The sequence below is a fragment of the Remersonia thermophila genome, chromosome 4, assembly GCF_042764415.1.
Source record: "Remersonia thermophila strain ATCC 22073 chromosome 4, whole genome shotgun sequence".
In the NCBI taxonomy this organism is placed as follows: Eukaryota; Fungi; Ascomycota; class Sordariomycetes; order Sordariales; family Chaetomiaceae; genus Remersonia; species Remersonia thermophila.
In genome coordinates, this window is record NC_092220.1 from 2,780,286 (window position 1) to 2,795,429 (window position 15,144).

General features: G+C 63.0%; 5 protein-coding genes across 5 annotated transcripts; 4 read left to right on the top strand and 1 right to left on the bottom strand.

The window, feature by feature from the left end:
• Positions 1-279: 279 nt before the first annotated feature.
• Positions 280-3,341, top strand: VTJ83DRAFT_4934 (uncharacterized protein; the record flags this gene model as incomplete). The annotated part of the gene is made up of 3 exons (XM_071011478.1): positions 280-293; positions 413-3,162; positions 3,235-3,341. 3 exons carry the CDS (start codon positions 280-282, stop codon positions 3,339-3,341), a joined length of 2,871 nt encoding a protein of 956 aa, XP_070866384.1.
• An 821-nt stretch (positions 3,342-4,162) lies between these two features.
• On the top strand, positions 4,163-5,092 carry VTJ83DRAFT_4935 (uncharacterized protein; the record flags this gene model as incomplete). The annotated part of the gene is made up of 1 exon (XM_071011479.1): positions 4,163-5,092. The coding sequence occupies one exon, from the start codon at positions 4,163-4,165 to the stop codon at positions 5,090-5,092; it is 930 nt and encodes a 309-aa protein (XP_070866385.1).
• A 755-nt stretch (positions 5,093-5,847) lies between these two features.
• VTJ83DRAFT_4936 (uncharacterized protein) lies at positions 5,848-7,213 on the top strand (the record flags this gene model as incomplete). Its single annotated transcript, XM_071011480.1, has 4 exons — positions 5,848-5,860; positions 5,951-6,148; positions 6,225-6,269; positions 6,417-7,213. 4 exons carry the CDS (start codon positions 5,848-5,850, stop codon positions 7,211-7,213), a joined length of 1,053 nt encoding a protein of 350 aa, XP_070866386.1.
• Positions 7,214-7,549: 336 nt separating this feature from the next.
• VTJ83DRAFT_4937 (uncharacterized protein) lies at positions 7,550-10,988 on the bottom strand (the record flags this gene model as incomplete). Its single annotated transcript, XM_071011481.1, has 2 exons — positions 7,550-10,730; positions 10,798-10,988. 2 exons carry the CDS (start codon positions 10,986-10,988, stop codon positions 7,550-7,552), a joined length of 3,372 nt encoding a protein of 1,123 aa, XP_070866387.1.
• A 2,433-nt stretch (positions 10,989-13,421) lies between these two features.
• On the top strand, positions 13,422-14,962 carry VTJ83DRAFT_4938 (uncharacterized protein; the record flags this gene model as incomplete). The annotated part of the gene is made up of 3 exons (XM_071011482.1): positions 13,422-13,464; positions 13,537-13,737; positions 13,800-14,962. 3 exons carry the CDS (start codon positions 13,422-13,424, stop codon positions 14,960-14,962), a joined length of 1,407 nt encoding a protein of 468 aa, XP_070866388.1.
• Positions 14,963-15,144: the final 182 nt, after the last annotated feature.

The window sequence follows — 15,144 nt, forward strand, 5'->3', positions numbered from 1 at the left end:
GGCCAAAAAAAAAATCCGGGAAAACGAGACGGCAACCTGGATTTTTTTTTTGGTAGTTTCTCTGGTTTCGATTTTCAATCCCGCTGACGTCCAATGCATCCGCCAGAAACGCGCGAGCAGCGTCAGGTTGCTGACTGAAACAATCCAGTTCAGTCCACGCTGTGCGCGGGACTTGACAGGGGGAACCAGGACAAATTCTCTCTCCATCGTGCCCTGGTCTCCTCCTCTTGACATCGCCGAATCTCCGATACGAGCTCAGTTCGCCAGGGCGCCTCCGCCATGGCTTCGTCGGGGTAGGCTATATATTTTGGATTTTTTTGGGGAGGGGGGGAGGGGGGGGAGAAGGGAGCGGTTCTCTCCTGGCTCGTTTCCCTTGTGAACGCTACGCTAACGGTGCTCATCCCTCCCCCAGATCCTCCCGAGAGCTCTCCCGAACCCTGAATAGCTACCTGCAGTCCCCGACGCTCCCGCTTCCCTCCGAGATCTACGCCGTCATCACGGCCTACATCGAAAAGCACAACAAACCAGACGACGCCGCGAGCGAACGCCTCAACGATGAGCTCATCGCCGTGTGGGAAAAGGTGGTCCAGAACCACCCGGAGCGGTATGCCGCCTTCCTGTCCATCCTCAAGGAGCTGAGGCCCGCCCTGCGAATGCCGGCGAGGACCTTCAAGTGGTGGGACCGCCTGCTCGATCCGGTGCTGGAGCATGTGACGAGCGAGAGGGGCCTTGCCAAGGAGGCCATGGAGCATATCATCGACCTCGTGGCGGCCGAGGAGGTGGACGATCCGACCGCTTGGAGCGAGGACGGCCTGGTGCCGCTCATCTCGCGCCTCATCGAGCGCTGGGTGGCCCTGGTGGAATCCCCGCCCGACACGGACCCGTCGATCGAGATGAAGCAGGCCATGGTCAAGGACGCCCTCCTGGCCTTTGGCAGGCGGGATCCCAAGGACTTCATGACGGCCCTCAACGCCTTTGTCGTGGAGCCGGACCACCGGAACTCGGCCTTGAGCTTGCTGTGCAGCTATCTCGCGAGCGGGCCGCCGCACCTGCACCAGATCAAGGACACCCCGCTCTTCGGAAGCGTCCTTCAGTCGCTCCAGCGGGACGAGTCGACCACCACGGTCAACCTCGCCCTGATGGCCCTCGTCATGATCCTGCCTTTTATCCCGAGCTCGCTGGTTCCCCTGCTCCCCACCCTGTTCAGCATCTACGGGCGCCTGCTCTTCTGGGACCGCGATTCCTACTTTACCAAGCAGAATACCGAACTGGGCGCAACCCATGCCGGCGGCGGAATCCCCTGGAAGACGGCGCTGCTGGCCCCGGATAGAGACGGCCACACCATCCGGTACCTGGCCGAGTACTTCACCATGCTCTACGGCCTGTATCCGCTCAACTTTGTCGATTACATCCGCAAGCCCCACCGTTACCTCCGGCATGCCGGCGTGGCCGACGAGATGGACCTGCCCGTCGACGAGATGCGCGAGCGCTCAGAACACTACCGGAAGCGGCACATGCTGCACCCCAACTTCATCCACCTCACCATCGACTCCGAAAAGTCCGACATGAACCGCTGGGTCAAGAGCGAGGCCGACGAGGTGCTCGCCGACTGCATGGCCTTGCTCATCGACCGCGGCTCGTCATTCCCTCACATCGAACCCTCTCTGCCGGAGCGGCCATTCCTCGATCCGGCGGAGGCGTTGGATAGGGAAGGAGCCGGATCGGCGCTGCTGGGGCAGGCGGACGACGACGTGAGCGATGTACGCCCACCCGGCGTCGAGGCAGCCGAGGCCGAGGCGCCGACACCTGCCGATACCGCCCCCGACGACGACGACGAGGCCAGCAACAACCAGGACGCATCGGCGGCCTTGCAATTGCCAGCACCATCGCCTCCGGTGTCGACTCGCGACGGAGCTTCCTCGCTCCGCTCGGTCCGCTCAATGCAGGGCGGGCTTCAGCAGCCGTCGCTACCGGGCGATGGCGCGCCATGTCCGGGTCTCCTCTCCGGCCAGAAAGAACATCCCGGCGAGCCGGCGGCGGCGTCAGGCGCCACGGATCCCAGCGGAGGGTCCGTTGCGGGGGCGGATGCGAACGTGCAGCGGGTGGTGACGATGCTCCAGCGGGAGCGGCTCAAGCTGATCAACGATCTGCAGTACGAGCGCTTCATCAAGGAGCAACACATGATCCACATGGGAGAGCTGCGGAGGCGCCAGATGCGCGTGTCGGCGACGGAGGCCGAGACGCAGAATCTGATCATGGCGAACCGCAGCCTCCGGCATCGCCTCGAAGAGGCCAAACGCGGCGAGGCGCAGATCAAGAAGGAGTCCGACAGGCGCCGCGACATGAGCAAAAAGTACGAAATCGGCCTGAACAACAAGCTGCGCGTGCTGCGCGACGAGCAGGAGAAGCGGAGCCAGGAGACCAGCGATCTCGGGCTGCGCCTGCGCCAGGCCCAGGCCGAGTGCGACAAGCTGCGGGCCATGGTGGTCGAGGCCGAGCAGAAGCAGCGCCAGGCCGAGCAGGACCTCGAGGCCGCCGACGTCAGCACCGCCGCGGTCGAGAAGCTCCGCGGAGAGATTGCGCGCCTGTCGGCGTCGGAGCGTGAGTACCAGGGCAAGGAGGCCAAGCTGGAAACGGCCATGCAGGAGGCCACGCTTGCCGAGGCGCGCGCCCGCGAGCTGGAGCGCGAGGTGGCGGCGCGCGAGGAGGAGCTGCGGAAGGTCGAAGAGCATTACAAGGCGCGCATCGAGGAGCTTCGGGGGCAGATCGCGAGGGCCAGCCAGGAGCAGCATCAGCAGCGGCCGCGGCTCAGCGACGAGGCCGAGGCAAAGCTCGAGCGCTTTTTGTCGGGGAGCCGGTCCAGGTACGCCGCCCTGCAGAAGCAGCACGATGCGCTGGCCAAGAAGTGCGCGGCGCTCGAGGAGGAGCTCTTGGATCTGCGGTGCAAGCTGGAGCAGCCTCCAACCTCGGCGGCTGGTAACGATGAAGGCGCGGCTGGGGCTCGAGGTCGCGGGCCGGGGTCTTTAGATGTGAAGGCAGAGGGCGAGGGCGAGGACGAGAGCGAAGGCGAGGGCGGGTCGAGGCCGGTCGCGACGGACGGCCCTGCAGGTTCGGGACCCCAAAAGACCGCCGGCTCGCATCCCGAGAGATTCCACGGTCGAGGTTAGTCGAGCCACGCTCCGTGGCCGAAAAAAAACCCTTTGGGCTGGGTGAGTGCTGACAAGACGTAACAAGGCGAAGAAGGGCATGGCTCGTCGCGGAGGGACCGTAAGGACAAGAAGAAGGAGGAAGGGAAGGAGAAAAAGCCCGTCACGATACGGGCGATACGAGGGTTCATTTGAGGCCACGATCAAGTCCTTCTGGTCATGATGCTTTGCGCAAAGACGCACGCTGTTGTCATCGTTCTGGATGCCGTACGATACCTACATACCATACTACCATACCACACTATTACTGCTCTATCATAGCATCACCGGGCCCCTCCATCCACTTGACGTTGGCTACCCAGGGCCTGCCGTTGTCCCCTGTGTCTCGGCAGGCGTTCCATCCCGTCGTCAACGTGGTCGTCGGCGCTGCTTAGCGGGGGTGCAGGGGTGGGATGCGCCAAGCTCCGTCTTCCGCTTCTTGGTTGGAGGGCTAGGGTAGTATTCTCGGCGCCGGCGCCGCTTCCCAGCCTCCTCCAATCCCCCACCGTTTGGCGCATGTCTTTGCGCTGCCTGCAGATTGTCTGCGCCGCTGCGCCTGCGGGCGCGACGACGAGGGGAGGAGGATTCTGCTATGAACCAACCAACCTGTTCTCGCCGCTGTGTCTCGGAATTTTTTTATCTTTTCTTCCTCTGTCCGGCGGACATTACAGAAACCCTGCCGACATGGTCTTTGGAATTCTTGTTCCTTTCTGAGGCTGCTCCGTCAACATCAAGACGGCTTGGAACTGTCCCTCTCATGAGCCGCCTTCTGGCGCACTCAGCTGCCGTGTGATTCTTGCGCCCGACCGTCGATAGCCTGCGCAGCCTCGAGCTCTTCTTTACTACGGTTCACCCTGCCCACCCACCGTGATATCCATCGCCGAATTCGACTCGGGGCGCAGCATAGCGTTCTCTTGCACGTACGCACCGTCTCCCCGGTGCCAAGTACGTAGCTAGGTATTACCATCAACTGCGCCATGGCGCCCCCCGCACCACCACCATCACCTCAACCGCGCGTGCTGCGCGCGGCCGAAGCCGTACGACCAAGACAAGCACAAGCACAAGCACAAGCACAAGCACAAGCACAACCGCAGCCGGAACCAGAGCCGCAGCCAAGGTCCACGGCAGACCCCAACACCGACCCCGTCGCGGCCCTCCTCCTCCCCCCCCACCTTCCCCGCGCCGGCGGCGGCGCCAGCGACCATGCCCGCGCCGTCACCTTGGCCCCGCGCCAACAAGCACCCGCCGCGACCACCACCGTCGTCACCACCACCACCATCCGCCCCACCGACACCATCGACGCCATCCCGCTGCACTACGGCTCGCTGAGCCCGACGCCGTCGCCGGGGGCCGTGGCGGGCATCACCCTCGGCGCCGTCGCCGCGTTTGTGCTGTTCCTGTGGATCGTGTACTGGTTCGTGAACCTGGGCAACCCGGACGTCACGTCGACCATCGGCGGGGGCGGGTCGACGGTGGTGACGGAGGGGACCGGGAGCGTCTACGTCCGCCGCAAGCCGGCGGCGCCCGAGCGGGAGCGGGAGCGGGCGCGGGTGCGGCGGGTGGTCCGGGAGCGGGAGGAGCACCACCACCACCACCAACGCCGTCACGTGCGGCGCAGCAGCGGCGGCGGGAGGGCGACGCCGGTCATCGTGGACGAGATGACCGAGTCGTCCGTCATGTCGCCGGCGAGCGAGTCGGTCGTCGTGGAGGAGGAGTACGAGAGGAGGCGGCGCGGGAGCCGGAGGCACGAGAACCCCGGCAGGTCGAGGCCGCCGCCGCCGTCGTCGTCGGTGATGAGCGGGGATGAGGACGAGGTGGTGGTGATTGAGGAGAGCAGCGCGCGGTCGTCAACGCCGGAGAGGAGGAGGAGGAGATCGACGAGGGGGGATGAGCCTCGTCGGTGGTGATGGTATGGAGGCGGATCGAGGAAAGAGGAACGAGATGAAACAAGAAGAAAAAAGAGGCCGGGTGGTAAGGGGGTGTGGAAAGGAGTCGGAAGAAGGGATGAGAGAAAGTTGTTTTCGTCATCGTCTCTTCTTCCCCCTTTTCCCTTACCCTTCTCCCTCCCTCCCTCCCTCTCTCTCTCTCTCTCTCTCTCATACACACACACACACACACACACACACACACACACACACACATACACACACACATACACACACACATACACACACACATACACGCACATACACGCTTTGTGGACGGGGATTTGTTTCTCTTTCTTTTTTTATCTGTGAATCTGGCCTGTGGAGTTGAAAGGTTGCGGTTGACGACGATGACGTGGTAATGATGTTGTAGATACTATATATAATCCGACTACCGAATGTCATGATCATGTCACGATCAGCCTTGGGGACAATCGAATGTCTTGCAGGGTAGGGCAACGTTCCGTGAGGACAATCACATGCAAATGTGTGTGTGGTTCCTTGAGAGGGGGATCCCTGGTGATGACATCACCACGCTCCGCCGGCCCCCCTACCTCGCATCCGCGGGACGAGATCCAGATATGAAGGAGGCCGGATCTGCTGTGTCACCACCTCTCACTCTCTCGCTCTCACCATCCATCCATCTTGCATACCCTTTCCCCCCCTCCCCTCGGGTTTTCTTCTCCGTTTTCCATACCTTCCATCATATCCCCAATCCAGCCCACGCCGCCATCACCATGGAGAATCCAGGTACGAGCAAGATCTACATCCGCTGCCGTCGAGTCCCATATCTCTTGACCACGCTTTAACTCACTGGCTCACTCGCTGCTGTCTTGCCAGCTCGTGAGATCGAGTCCGTCGTCCGCTCGCTTACCCAGGGCTCTCCCGACGAGCAGCGCAACGCCATCTACCGTTACTATGCGCCCGGTGCCGCCTTTGAGCATCCTTTCTGCCGCGTCCCGTCCTTCAAGGGCGTCCACGTCCCGGGCATCGGCAACGTGGACTCGAGGGCTTTGATTGCGGCCATCTACCGGTGGTGTAAGTGAGATCATCACGTACGGTTACACAAGGAGAGCGAATAAGGGTCTCCCAGCTGACGCTCGCCATGCAACAGACAAGATCCTGAGCCCCGGGACCCGCCTCTCGATCGACTCATGCGGTATGTCATGCAATCTCTTTCTTCTCTCTTTTTGTTCAACTTTTTTTTTTTTTTTTCCTGCTCATTCTACCCCATTTCTACTCCTATTCCTACCCCTACTCCTACACCTATCCACCAACCTACTAACAACCACCCCTCCCCCCACAGCCCACGATCCGCAAACCCAAACCCTCTACCTCTCCCTGACTCAGACCTTCTCGATCCGCTTCCTCCCCTTCCACCGCGCCCCCGTCCGCCTCACCAGCGTCCTCCACCTCGCCGAAGCTCCTCCCGCGACCCCCGCCGCTCCATCAGCCGCCGCAGCCCCAGCCGCCGCCTCCGCCACAGGCGCATCCTCCCCGGGCGACGGCGACGACCACGCCACCATGGTGCACCCCACCCCGCCGCCCCCGTACGACGCGGCCCAGGAGAAGCTCCACGCCGTCCAGGAGGGCGCCGAGCCCAGCTACGCGGCCGTGACGGCCGGCGACGCCTCGGCGAGCCCTCCCCGGGGCAAGAGGCGGAGGAGCAGCAGCGCCAGCGCCAGCGCCAGCGGCAGGGCCAAAACCGGGGCCAAACCCGGGGCCGCTGGTGGAGAAGAGGAGAGGGGCAAGGGACAGGAGAAAAAAGCCCAGCGATGGGTCATCGAGGCGCAGTGGGACTTTTACACGGCCCCTGACCAGGCGAGGCTTGTCGCCGGCGTGTCTCCGGCGTCGGCGGTGATTGGCGTGCTGCAGCTGGTGTCTATGGCGTGGTGCGTGGCGGCGGCGGCGGCGGCGGAGCGGGTGCTGGGGATGCTCAGGCCGGTCGAGGCGTTTGTGGTGGCTGGGTGGGAGTATTTGAGGCTTGTGGCTCATCTGCTGTGGAATTCTGCGTTGGGGGAGATGCGCACGAGGGTGGAGGGATCGAGAGGCAGGAGGGTGAAGGGCAGCGGCAAAGAGAAGAAGGCTGGGGGACGCATCTGAAGGAGGAGCAGGAGAAGGACTGTGCTTGTAAACAACAAGCACGCACAGGTGTAATTATAATGTACCTAGTTGTTCAATGCTATGGAGCTCAGGGATACAAAAGCAAACAAAGGGACAGAAAGCCAAGAATGCTCGATAGTCATACAATGCCACACATGTCGAAGAACACACGCAGGACCTGTGGCCGACCTCCGGGTCGTTGATGTTGTCGTGGCCGAGGCCGGGCCGTCGTCGGTGCTGGTACAGGCGGCTTGGCCCGGTCCAGAAGCTCCCGACGCACCTCTCATCATCCCTCGCAACCCAACGTCCAGGGCGCCGACAAGACTCGGCACTCGCTCACAGGCAAATCAAGTCCCCCTCCCAAAGATCGGGCGGGCTCCTCCCGCAAACCACATTCGCCCTGCTATCCAGCGCGGTCCCCTCGTCGCTCGCCGCCAACCACGCGCTGAACCCCGCCATCCTCCTGACCTCGTCGTCCCCGACCCCCAAGTCGTCCCTCGGGATCCACACCACGGGCGGCCGCGCCCTCAGCGCCTCGTGCTGGAACGCCTGCCTCACCAGCGCTTCCCGCTCGTTGGGCGCCAGGTCCTCGATCGAGTCGCACAGCCCCCCGAAGAAGGCGTCGCCCATGGCGCGCTGGGCTTCGAGGTCACGCTGCCGGCGCTGGCGTCGGTAGTGGACGGCGGCGAGGGTTGCGGTGCGGAGCGGAGCCGGGGGTTGGAACCGCGGCGGGCGGGTCGATTTGCTCCTGCGTTGCTTCTCGTCGTCGTCGTTGTCGACGGCGACGGCGGCGGCGGGGGTGATCGTAGCGTTGGCCGGGTTGAAGTTGCGGTTGGGGTTGGGGTTGTGGCTGTGGTTGGGGCTGGCGCTGGCGCTGGGGCCGGGCTCGTTGTTGCTCATGCGGGTCGCTTCGTCGGCAAAGTCAAAGTCGACAGGCAGGCCGAACCGACGGGCCTGGGCACGCCGGAAGATGAGGTCGCGCTGGGCGGCCTCGTCCTCCAAGGTGATGGGCAGGTAGCGGAGCAGGGGGCCGAAGCAGGAGCTCAAGACGAGCTGGTAGATGACGGTGGCGACGAAGGCGACGATCATGATGATGCCCTGCCAAAAGCACGCGCGGCCGCCCTTTTCGTCTTGGGCGAGGAAGAAGAGGCCGATGAGCAGCAGCTCCATGACGTACAGGCCCACAAAGGTCTGGTGAATGGCCCGCGGGTACAGCACGCCGCCCGTGTCGGTGCGGAAGCGCGTCACGTACAGCATGTTGTGGCGGTGGGAGAGCCAGAGCATGGCCCAGGTGACGATGGCGAAGAGGGAGATGAGGGGCGCCACGACGGAGTAGATGAGGGCGATGCAGGCTATGTTGGTGTAGGTCGGGAAGAAGGAGCCCCATCTCACGCGGTTGAGGCGCATGTTGCGCGCCCACTGGGCCCGCGCCGTGCTGTGATCGCCCAGCCGCCACAGGATGAACCACCGAAGCAGGGTCCTAGTCTGCAGCAGCGTCGCCGAGCTCGTCGAGAGGGCCTGCAGGATCATGTAGGCGAAAAAGTAATTGGCGGCCTTGGGCAGGTTCTCGGCCAGGAGGCTCGGGGTGGACGCGATGTTCTGCGAGAGGCTGGACAGGGTCTGGAGGGTGCCCGAGGTGATGGAGACCACGAGGAACACCTGGACGAACAGAAAGGCAAAGTAGTAGGTCTGGACCATCTCGCTCTTTTGGGCGCCCGTCTTGGAGCCCTGGAAGTCGGCCAGGAGGCCGAAGAAGCGCGGCACAAACCACAGCAGGACCGACAGCACGAGGGAAGGCAAGACGCCGGCAACGGCCTTGACGATGCGGTCGAGCGTCGTGCTGTTCTTGAGCAGCCGGCGCACGAAGCCGTACTGGCGGACCAGGGCGTCGACCTGGGCCAGCGAGGCCGTCCAGGCGACGGGAAAGGCCCAGAGCACGACCATGGCGGACACGACGACGACGACCAGGGCGCGGCGCATCCAGATGGTGAACCAGGGGAGGGCCATGTTGCCCCAGAGGACGTCCTGGGGCGAGATCTCGACCATGCGGGGCGCCATGTTCTTGGGCAGGTGGTGCGACACCGACTGGCAGGCCATGTGGGCGGCCATCTGGTGGTGGAACTGGATAAAGGCGGTGCCGATGAGCGGATAGCGTTCGGGATGGCGCTGGTCGTCGGCGATCTCGAGATTCAGCCTCGCCAGCTCGCTGCGGCACCAGTAGATGGTGTCGACGCGCTTGCTGAGCAGCGGCAAGGCCGGCACGAACGCGGGCATCCACCGGGGCTTGACGCGGTGGCGCGGACGCTCCTGGGGCGAAACCCACTTGCGCCACTCGGCGTCGGCGTCAACGTCAAGCTCGTCGCGGTAGTCGCGCGAGGCGGCGGGCGGGTAGCCGACCTTGGGGGCCTTCGTCTTGAAGCCCGGCAGCGACCTCTTGAGCAGCTGCCAGAAGGTGGTCTTGTGAGGCTTCCCGTGGCGGCCCCAAGCGGTGCCCTGGGGGACCGGCGAGGCGTAGCTGCCTGCCGGGGGCCTCCAGAACTGCAAGAACCACGTCTTGTTGGTGACGATCATGCCGCTCATGTCGGTGGTTCGGCACGAGGCGGTGCCGCCGCTTCCCGAGGAGACAGAGGAGGACGAGGTCGGGAGGGATGGGGCGTAGGGGACGGTGCTGTCGGCGTGGCGGCGGGGCACGTTGGCCCGCACGCCGCCGGGCTCCGAGGCGCGTTTGCGGGCTGCCTTGTCGACGGCCCTGTTGCGCTTGAGGCGCTTGGCGCCGCCGAACGGGTTGAGCCGTTGCAGGATGCCGCCGGTCCCGCCGCGCATTTGATTCCTCTTGGCGAGACAGACCAGCTTGGTCTCGGCGGCCTCGAGCTGGCGCAGCACCTTGTTGCGCTTCTTGACCTTGGAGAGCAGCGGGGTGAAGTCGCGGACCAGCCAGATGTTTCTAATGCCTCCGGGGAACACGTCGAACAGGCCGCGCAGGGCATCCTCGGACAGCCACTTGTCCGGGATGGAGCTCACGAGCACCGTGGTGGCCGAGGCACGCAAGCGGTGCTCGGGGCTGGTCAGGTAGTCCTGGCGGACCTTGACGTAGACGCGCAGCTCGACGAAGAAGATGACGCAGACCCAGACGATGACGCCCAGGGCGACGCCGAGATGGGCCCAGCGGCGGTGCTGCTCTTCCGGGGGGATGTTGCCCCAAGCAAGAGTGTCCAGGCCCTTGGGCGCGTTGGCGCTTCGGCCCTTTGCGCCAGCCCCCGCCGTGTCGTTGAGGAGCTCTTGGCCCAGACCGCCCACGTAGTTCAGAGGGATCAGCACGGGAACGGTGACAGAAGCAATAGGAACGAAGATGACGAGGAGGGTTTGGAGATAGCGCAGGTAGAAGTAGGCGTCGAGGCCGCACTTTTTGATGAGGTCACGGTCATCAAAGCGTAGGAGGCGGTAGAGGAGGCCGATGGCATTCGACGGAGGCGGAGGAGTCCTCTCGCGCTCCGGCACCAAGTATGTCTTTGGTTTGCTGCGAGACCGTTGGTTAGCAACCAGGAGACGGTCGAAAAAGAAAAGAAGCAGGGAGCAGAGCCTACTAGATTCGAGGTATCTTGTTCCTCAGAAAGAGAAAGATGCCGAGCTGGATCCCACAGACGACGACGGCGCTACCCAGGGCCGTGAGGAACGATATGAGGCTGACGCCCGTTGACCCTTGAGCCAAGCCAGCGCCCTCGGCCGGTAGGGGCGCCTGGCTCGTCGTCGACGGTGCCGCTGGCGATTGCGACATGGAGGTGTTGCAACGTGCTGCTGGTACTAGTATAGTGTCTAGCTATGTTCAAGGAGGCGAGGCAAGGTGATCAAAAGGATCCTGGCCGCCGTTTGGAGCGTGTAGCTTGCCGCAGTGGTCAGCCATACGATTCTTCTCCTCCTGCTCCCTCTGCTCACCGTATCCAACGGTGCTCGGCGTAACCAAAACAACCACGGGGGAGAGGCAAGAGGATTGTGGATCAGAGGTTGCCATGTTTCGACGGGAGATCAAAACCAGAAACAAAAAAAAATAAAAAAGAAAAGACAACAGTCAAGATGCGCAAGATTCTAGCCGTGGCCTTCTCAATGTTTCCTTCCCCATTTTCATGGCGTCGTCCCTCCGGGCCGGCGGCGACCGCCCTCGGCGATCCTCCATTCACCTTCGTCGCCCCCTCGGCCCTGCTGGGCCCAGGGGTTTCTTTTCGCATCCATATCCAATCGACATGCAGCACTGCATCTGTGACCTGTCCCGCACAAGCATTGGACCGACCGGAGCCTGTGGAAAAGAGACGAAGCGAGGCCGGCGTCCTGGTCTCGGGGCCCCGAACTCCGTCAGGGTCGCGGGCCGGGGGCAGGTCCGCAGGAGCGGCCTGAAACCTCGCCGTGTCTAAGTCCAAACCATGACGACACAACATGCAGCCACCGGCACGGCCCGACAGGGAGTAGGGGGTTTTTGTTCCCTCTGGGACGGCCGGCCGGTTTTCAGGCTGTTTTGGCATGCTTTCCGGAGCAGGGCGGCAGCTATGGAAGAAAGTCGGCGATGAGGCGAGCTGACCCGCTGCCCGACATTTTCACTTGACCAACACCCCGGGACTTTGGAAAACCGATCACGAACCCTTCTGTACTTCCACTGATCAAAACATCCGGCATGTTCGTTGACCAACGCTCCCGACATTTCTTGTCCGACCTTAGACGATCGTATGCCAGCCAGGCTGGGCTTTTAGACGACTCCATGGCCAACGAGTTAACCCTAACCCTTTTGGAAGCTGTTTTAGCTTGGCAACCTCATAGCCATGGCCAGGCGTTCAGCTGTTTGTTTGTTTGTTGGTCAGCCTAGCTCTGGACGGCGCAGCGTGTGACGTTGGCAGCTGGCGGTGAACAGATACGATAACAGTACATAGTAGATCGATATGTTGCCCTGGCCAGGAGAACGACGCTGGACCTGCAGGAACCCAGGGCGTTGGCATACCACAAGAACTTTTATGGCGTTTCCAAAAAAAAAAAAAAAAAAAAAACTACGGTACAACATACCCCCTTCGGGCACTACAGAATACCTGCCCTAGCTACTGTGTACATAGTTGACCGTCCGGACTAGTCCAAGTCATGAGGCGTTCAATGTACATAGCTATTATGTAAACGCCCATGTCCCTGATGCCAAGCCGGCCAATGACGCTACGTCTTGCGGGGAGCCGCCGTGTCGGGTCGCGGTGGTTTTTCAAGGCTCCGAGACCCAAAGGCAAGAGATGACCTGGGTCCCTGCACGAATAAAGGCACCGAAGGGAGCAGCAGCACGCAGATCACCCCGATGCAACGCGTCCTTGTGCCGTGCTGGCCGTGCTGGGGCGGGCCGGCGTCGTCCTTGGGTGTACACAGTAATACTGCGCAGTTACTCTACCTGCCCCAAGTTATCGGCAAATCCATTTCTCCGGCTCAGCCATCTCCCGGTGCCCCGCGACGACCGAATGGGGGAAGTGGGACCTGCTGTTTGACGTGCGCGCCCCGCATCCTCCGCCCTCGCCTCTGCACCTACCACCTGCCACTTGCCACATGCCCCAGATTCGCTGTTTTTGACGCTGCCCGTTCGTCCCATGGCTGGAGGTTGAGGGATCGGACGGCGATGTGGGATGAATACGATGCCTACAGAATCGTCTTGTGCCGTATGGGCACCGTGTGTGTGTGGTGAACCTGGAAACCCCTCTTTCCATGCCAAAGATTCAAACCGGGAGGGGGGGGGGGGGGGGGCTATTGCCATCGGGATGTCTCGTTCGGCCTATAAGCCGGGATCCCGCGGGACATGGAGCCGATGGGGTCCCCGGTGGAATCCCCGATGGAACCCCCGTTGGAGATGCCACTTTGGACGTTTGCGATGGCAGTTGCCGAGGGAGCATACGTCCATGGCGCCGTTGCATGTACTTGTTCTTTGATGATGAGGACCCAGGCAGGAAGCCACCGCTAAGTGCTGATACCTCACCTCTCTCATCCATCTTTAACCGCGTGCCACTCGGGAACCCACCCTTCCATCAATTCCACTCGAAACCCCATCTTCGCGTTGCTGAACCATCCCGTCCTGTCCGGCTTGAGCTCTCACCCTCTGGCACTCGTAATCATCACCTCCGCTCCGTCCTGCCGGCTTTTTACCCACACCAAGAGCAACATTTTCTTGAGGTATCCCTAGAAGCCCGGCCGTCGAGCCATGGCGGACATCCGCGACCTCCGAATCGCCGCCATCGGCGCAGGTATGTGCTCGTTCGCCTAGGCGCCCTCGCCCGCCGTTAGGGTCGGTACGGCTGACGACGCTGCGCTTCCAGGCATGGGCGGGCTGGGAGTCGCCCTCGCCTTCGCCAAGAAGGGCTTCCGGCACATCGACGTCTTCGAGACCGCCTCGGACCTGGGGTTCGTCGGCGCCGGCATCCAGATGCCCCCGAACCTGGTCCGCGTGCTCTCTCGTCTAGGCTGCTGGGAGGATATCTACGCCGAGGCCACCGACGTCAAGGGGACCAGCATCCGGGGTACGTCCAGAAAAAAAGCCCTTGAACGCCGGATGGAGCACCCCCGCTAACGCATCGTGCAGAGGGAAGCACCAACAAGGAGCTCTCGCACGTCGCCATGCCCGACATTGAAGAAAAGTACGGGTTCCCCCACTGCACCGGCCACCGCGCGTCGCTGGCCGGCGGCTTGTACAAGGCCTGCCAGAAGGAGCCGGCCGTCCGGTTTCATTTCGCCACGGTGCTGGTGCGCTACGAGTCCTTTGGCCCGCGCCCCCGGTTGGTGGTGCGTCCGCGCGACGGCGGCGAAGCGGACGAGCGCCTCGTCGAGGTGGACCTCGTCCTCGCCTCGGACGGCATCAAGTCGGCGACGCGGCACCAGATGCTGGCCGAGCTCGGCGTCGAGGCGCAGGAGCAAGACACGGGCCAGGCCGCCTACCGCATCATGCTCAAACGCTCCGAGATGGAGCACGACCCGGAGATGCTCGCCCTCATCGACAGCGACGAGGTGGTGCGCTGGATCGGCGAGCGCCGCCACATCATCGCCTACCCCGTCGCCTCCAAGCAAATCTACAACCTCTCGTCGGCCCAGCCCGACGACCACTTCGCCAAGGCCACCAACGCCACCTACACGACGCGCGGCTCCAAGGCGGCCATGCTCAAGGTCTTTGAGGATTTCTGCCCCCTCGTGCACCGCATGCTCGACCTGGTGCCGGACGGCGAGGTGTGCGAGTGGAAGCTTCGCTCGCACAAGCCCCTGCCCACCTGGGTCCACGGGTCCGTCGCGCTGCTGGGCGACGCCTGCCACCCGACCCTGCCGCACCTGAGCCAGGGCGCCGCCATGGCCATCGAGGACGGCGCCGTCCTGGCCGAGGTGGTGAGCCGCGTGGCCGTGGATGCCAACGCCACCGTCGAGGACCGCGCCGCCGCCATCTCGCGCGCCTTCAAGGTGTACGAGCGCCTGCGCAAGCCGCACTGCACCGCCCTCGTCGACCTGGCCTTCCAGTCGGGCCGCGTCCTGCACCTGGGCGAGGGCAAGGCCCGCGAGGAGCGCGATCGCGAGTTTCGCCTCAACGGCAAGTCGGGAAGCGTCCCGGACAAATGGGCCAGCCCGGACGTCCAAAAGATGATTTACGGCCACGATTGCGTCCAGGAGGCGGTTGACGAGCACGACCGGATCCTGGCGGAGATCAAGGAGGAGGAGGAACAAGGCCAAGAAAAGAAGACGGATGGGGTACATGGAGCGTGATGCATATTCCCGTGACCGATAAACTCGTCGATTGTCATACCAACTCCTTCGCGCCCACCTAGCCACCTAGCCTGGCCTTAGCCTATGCACCCTCGCCGCCTTTCACAACCTAAGAAACACCAACCCTCTAAAACACAGGATTACAAAGAATAACAAATGGCAACCCCACCGTGAAGACTGAA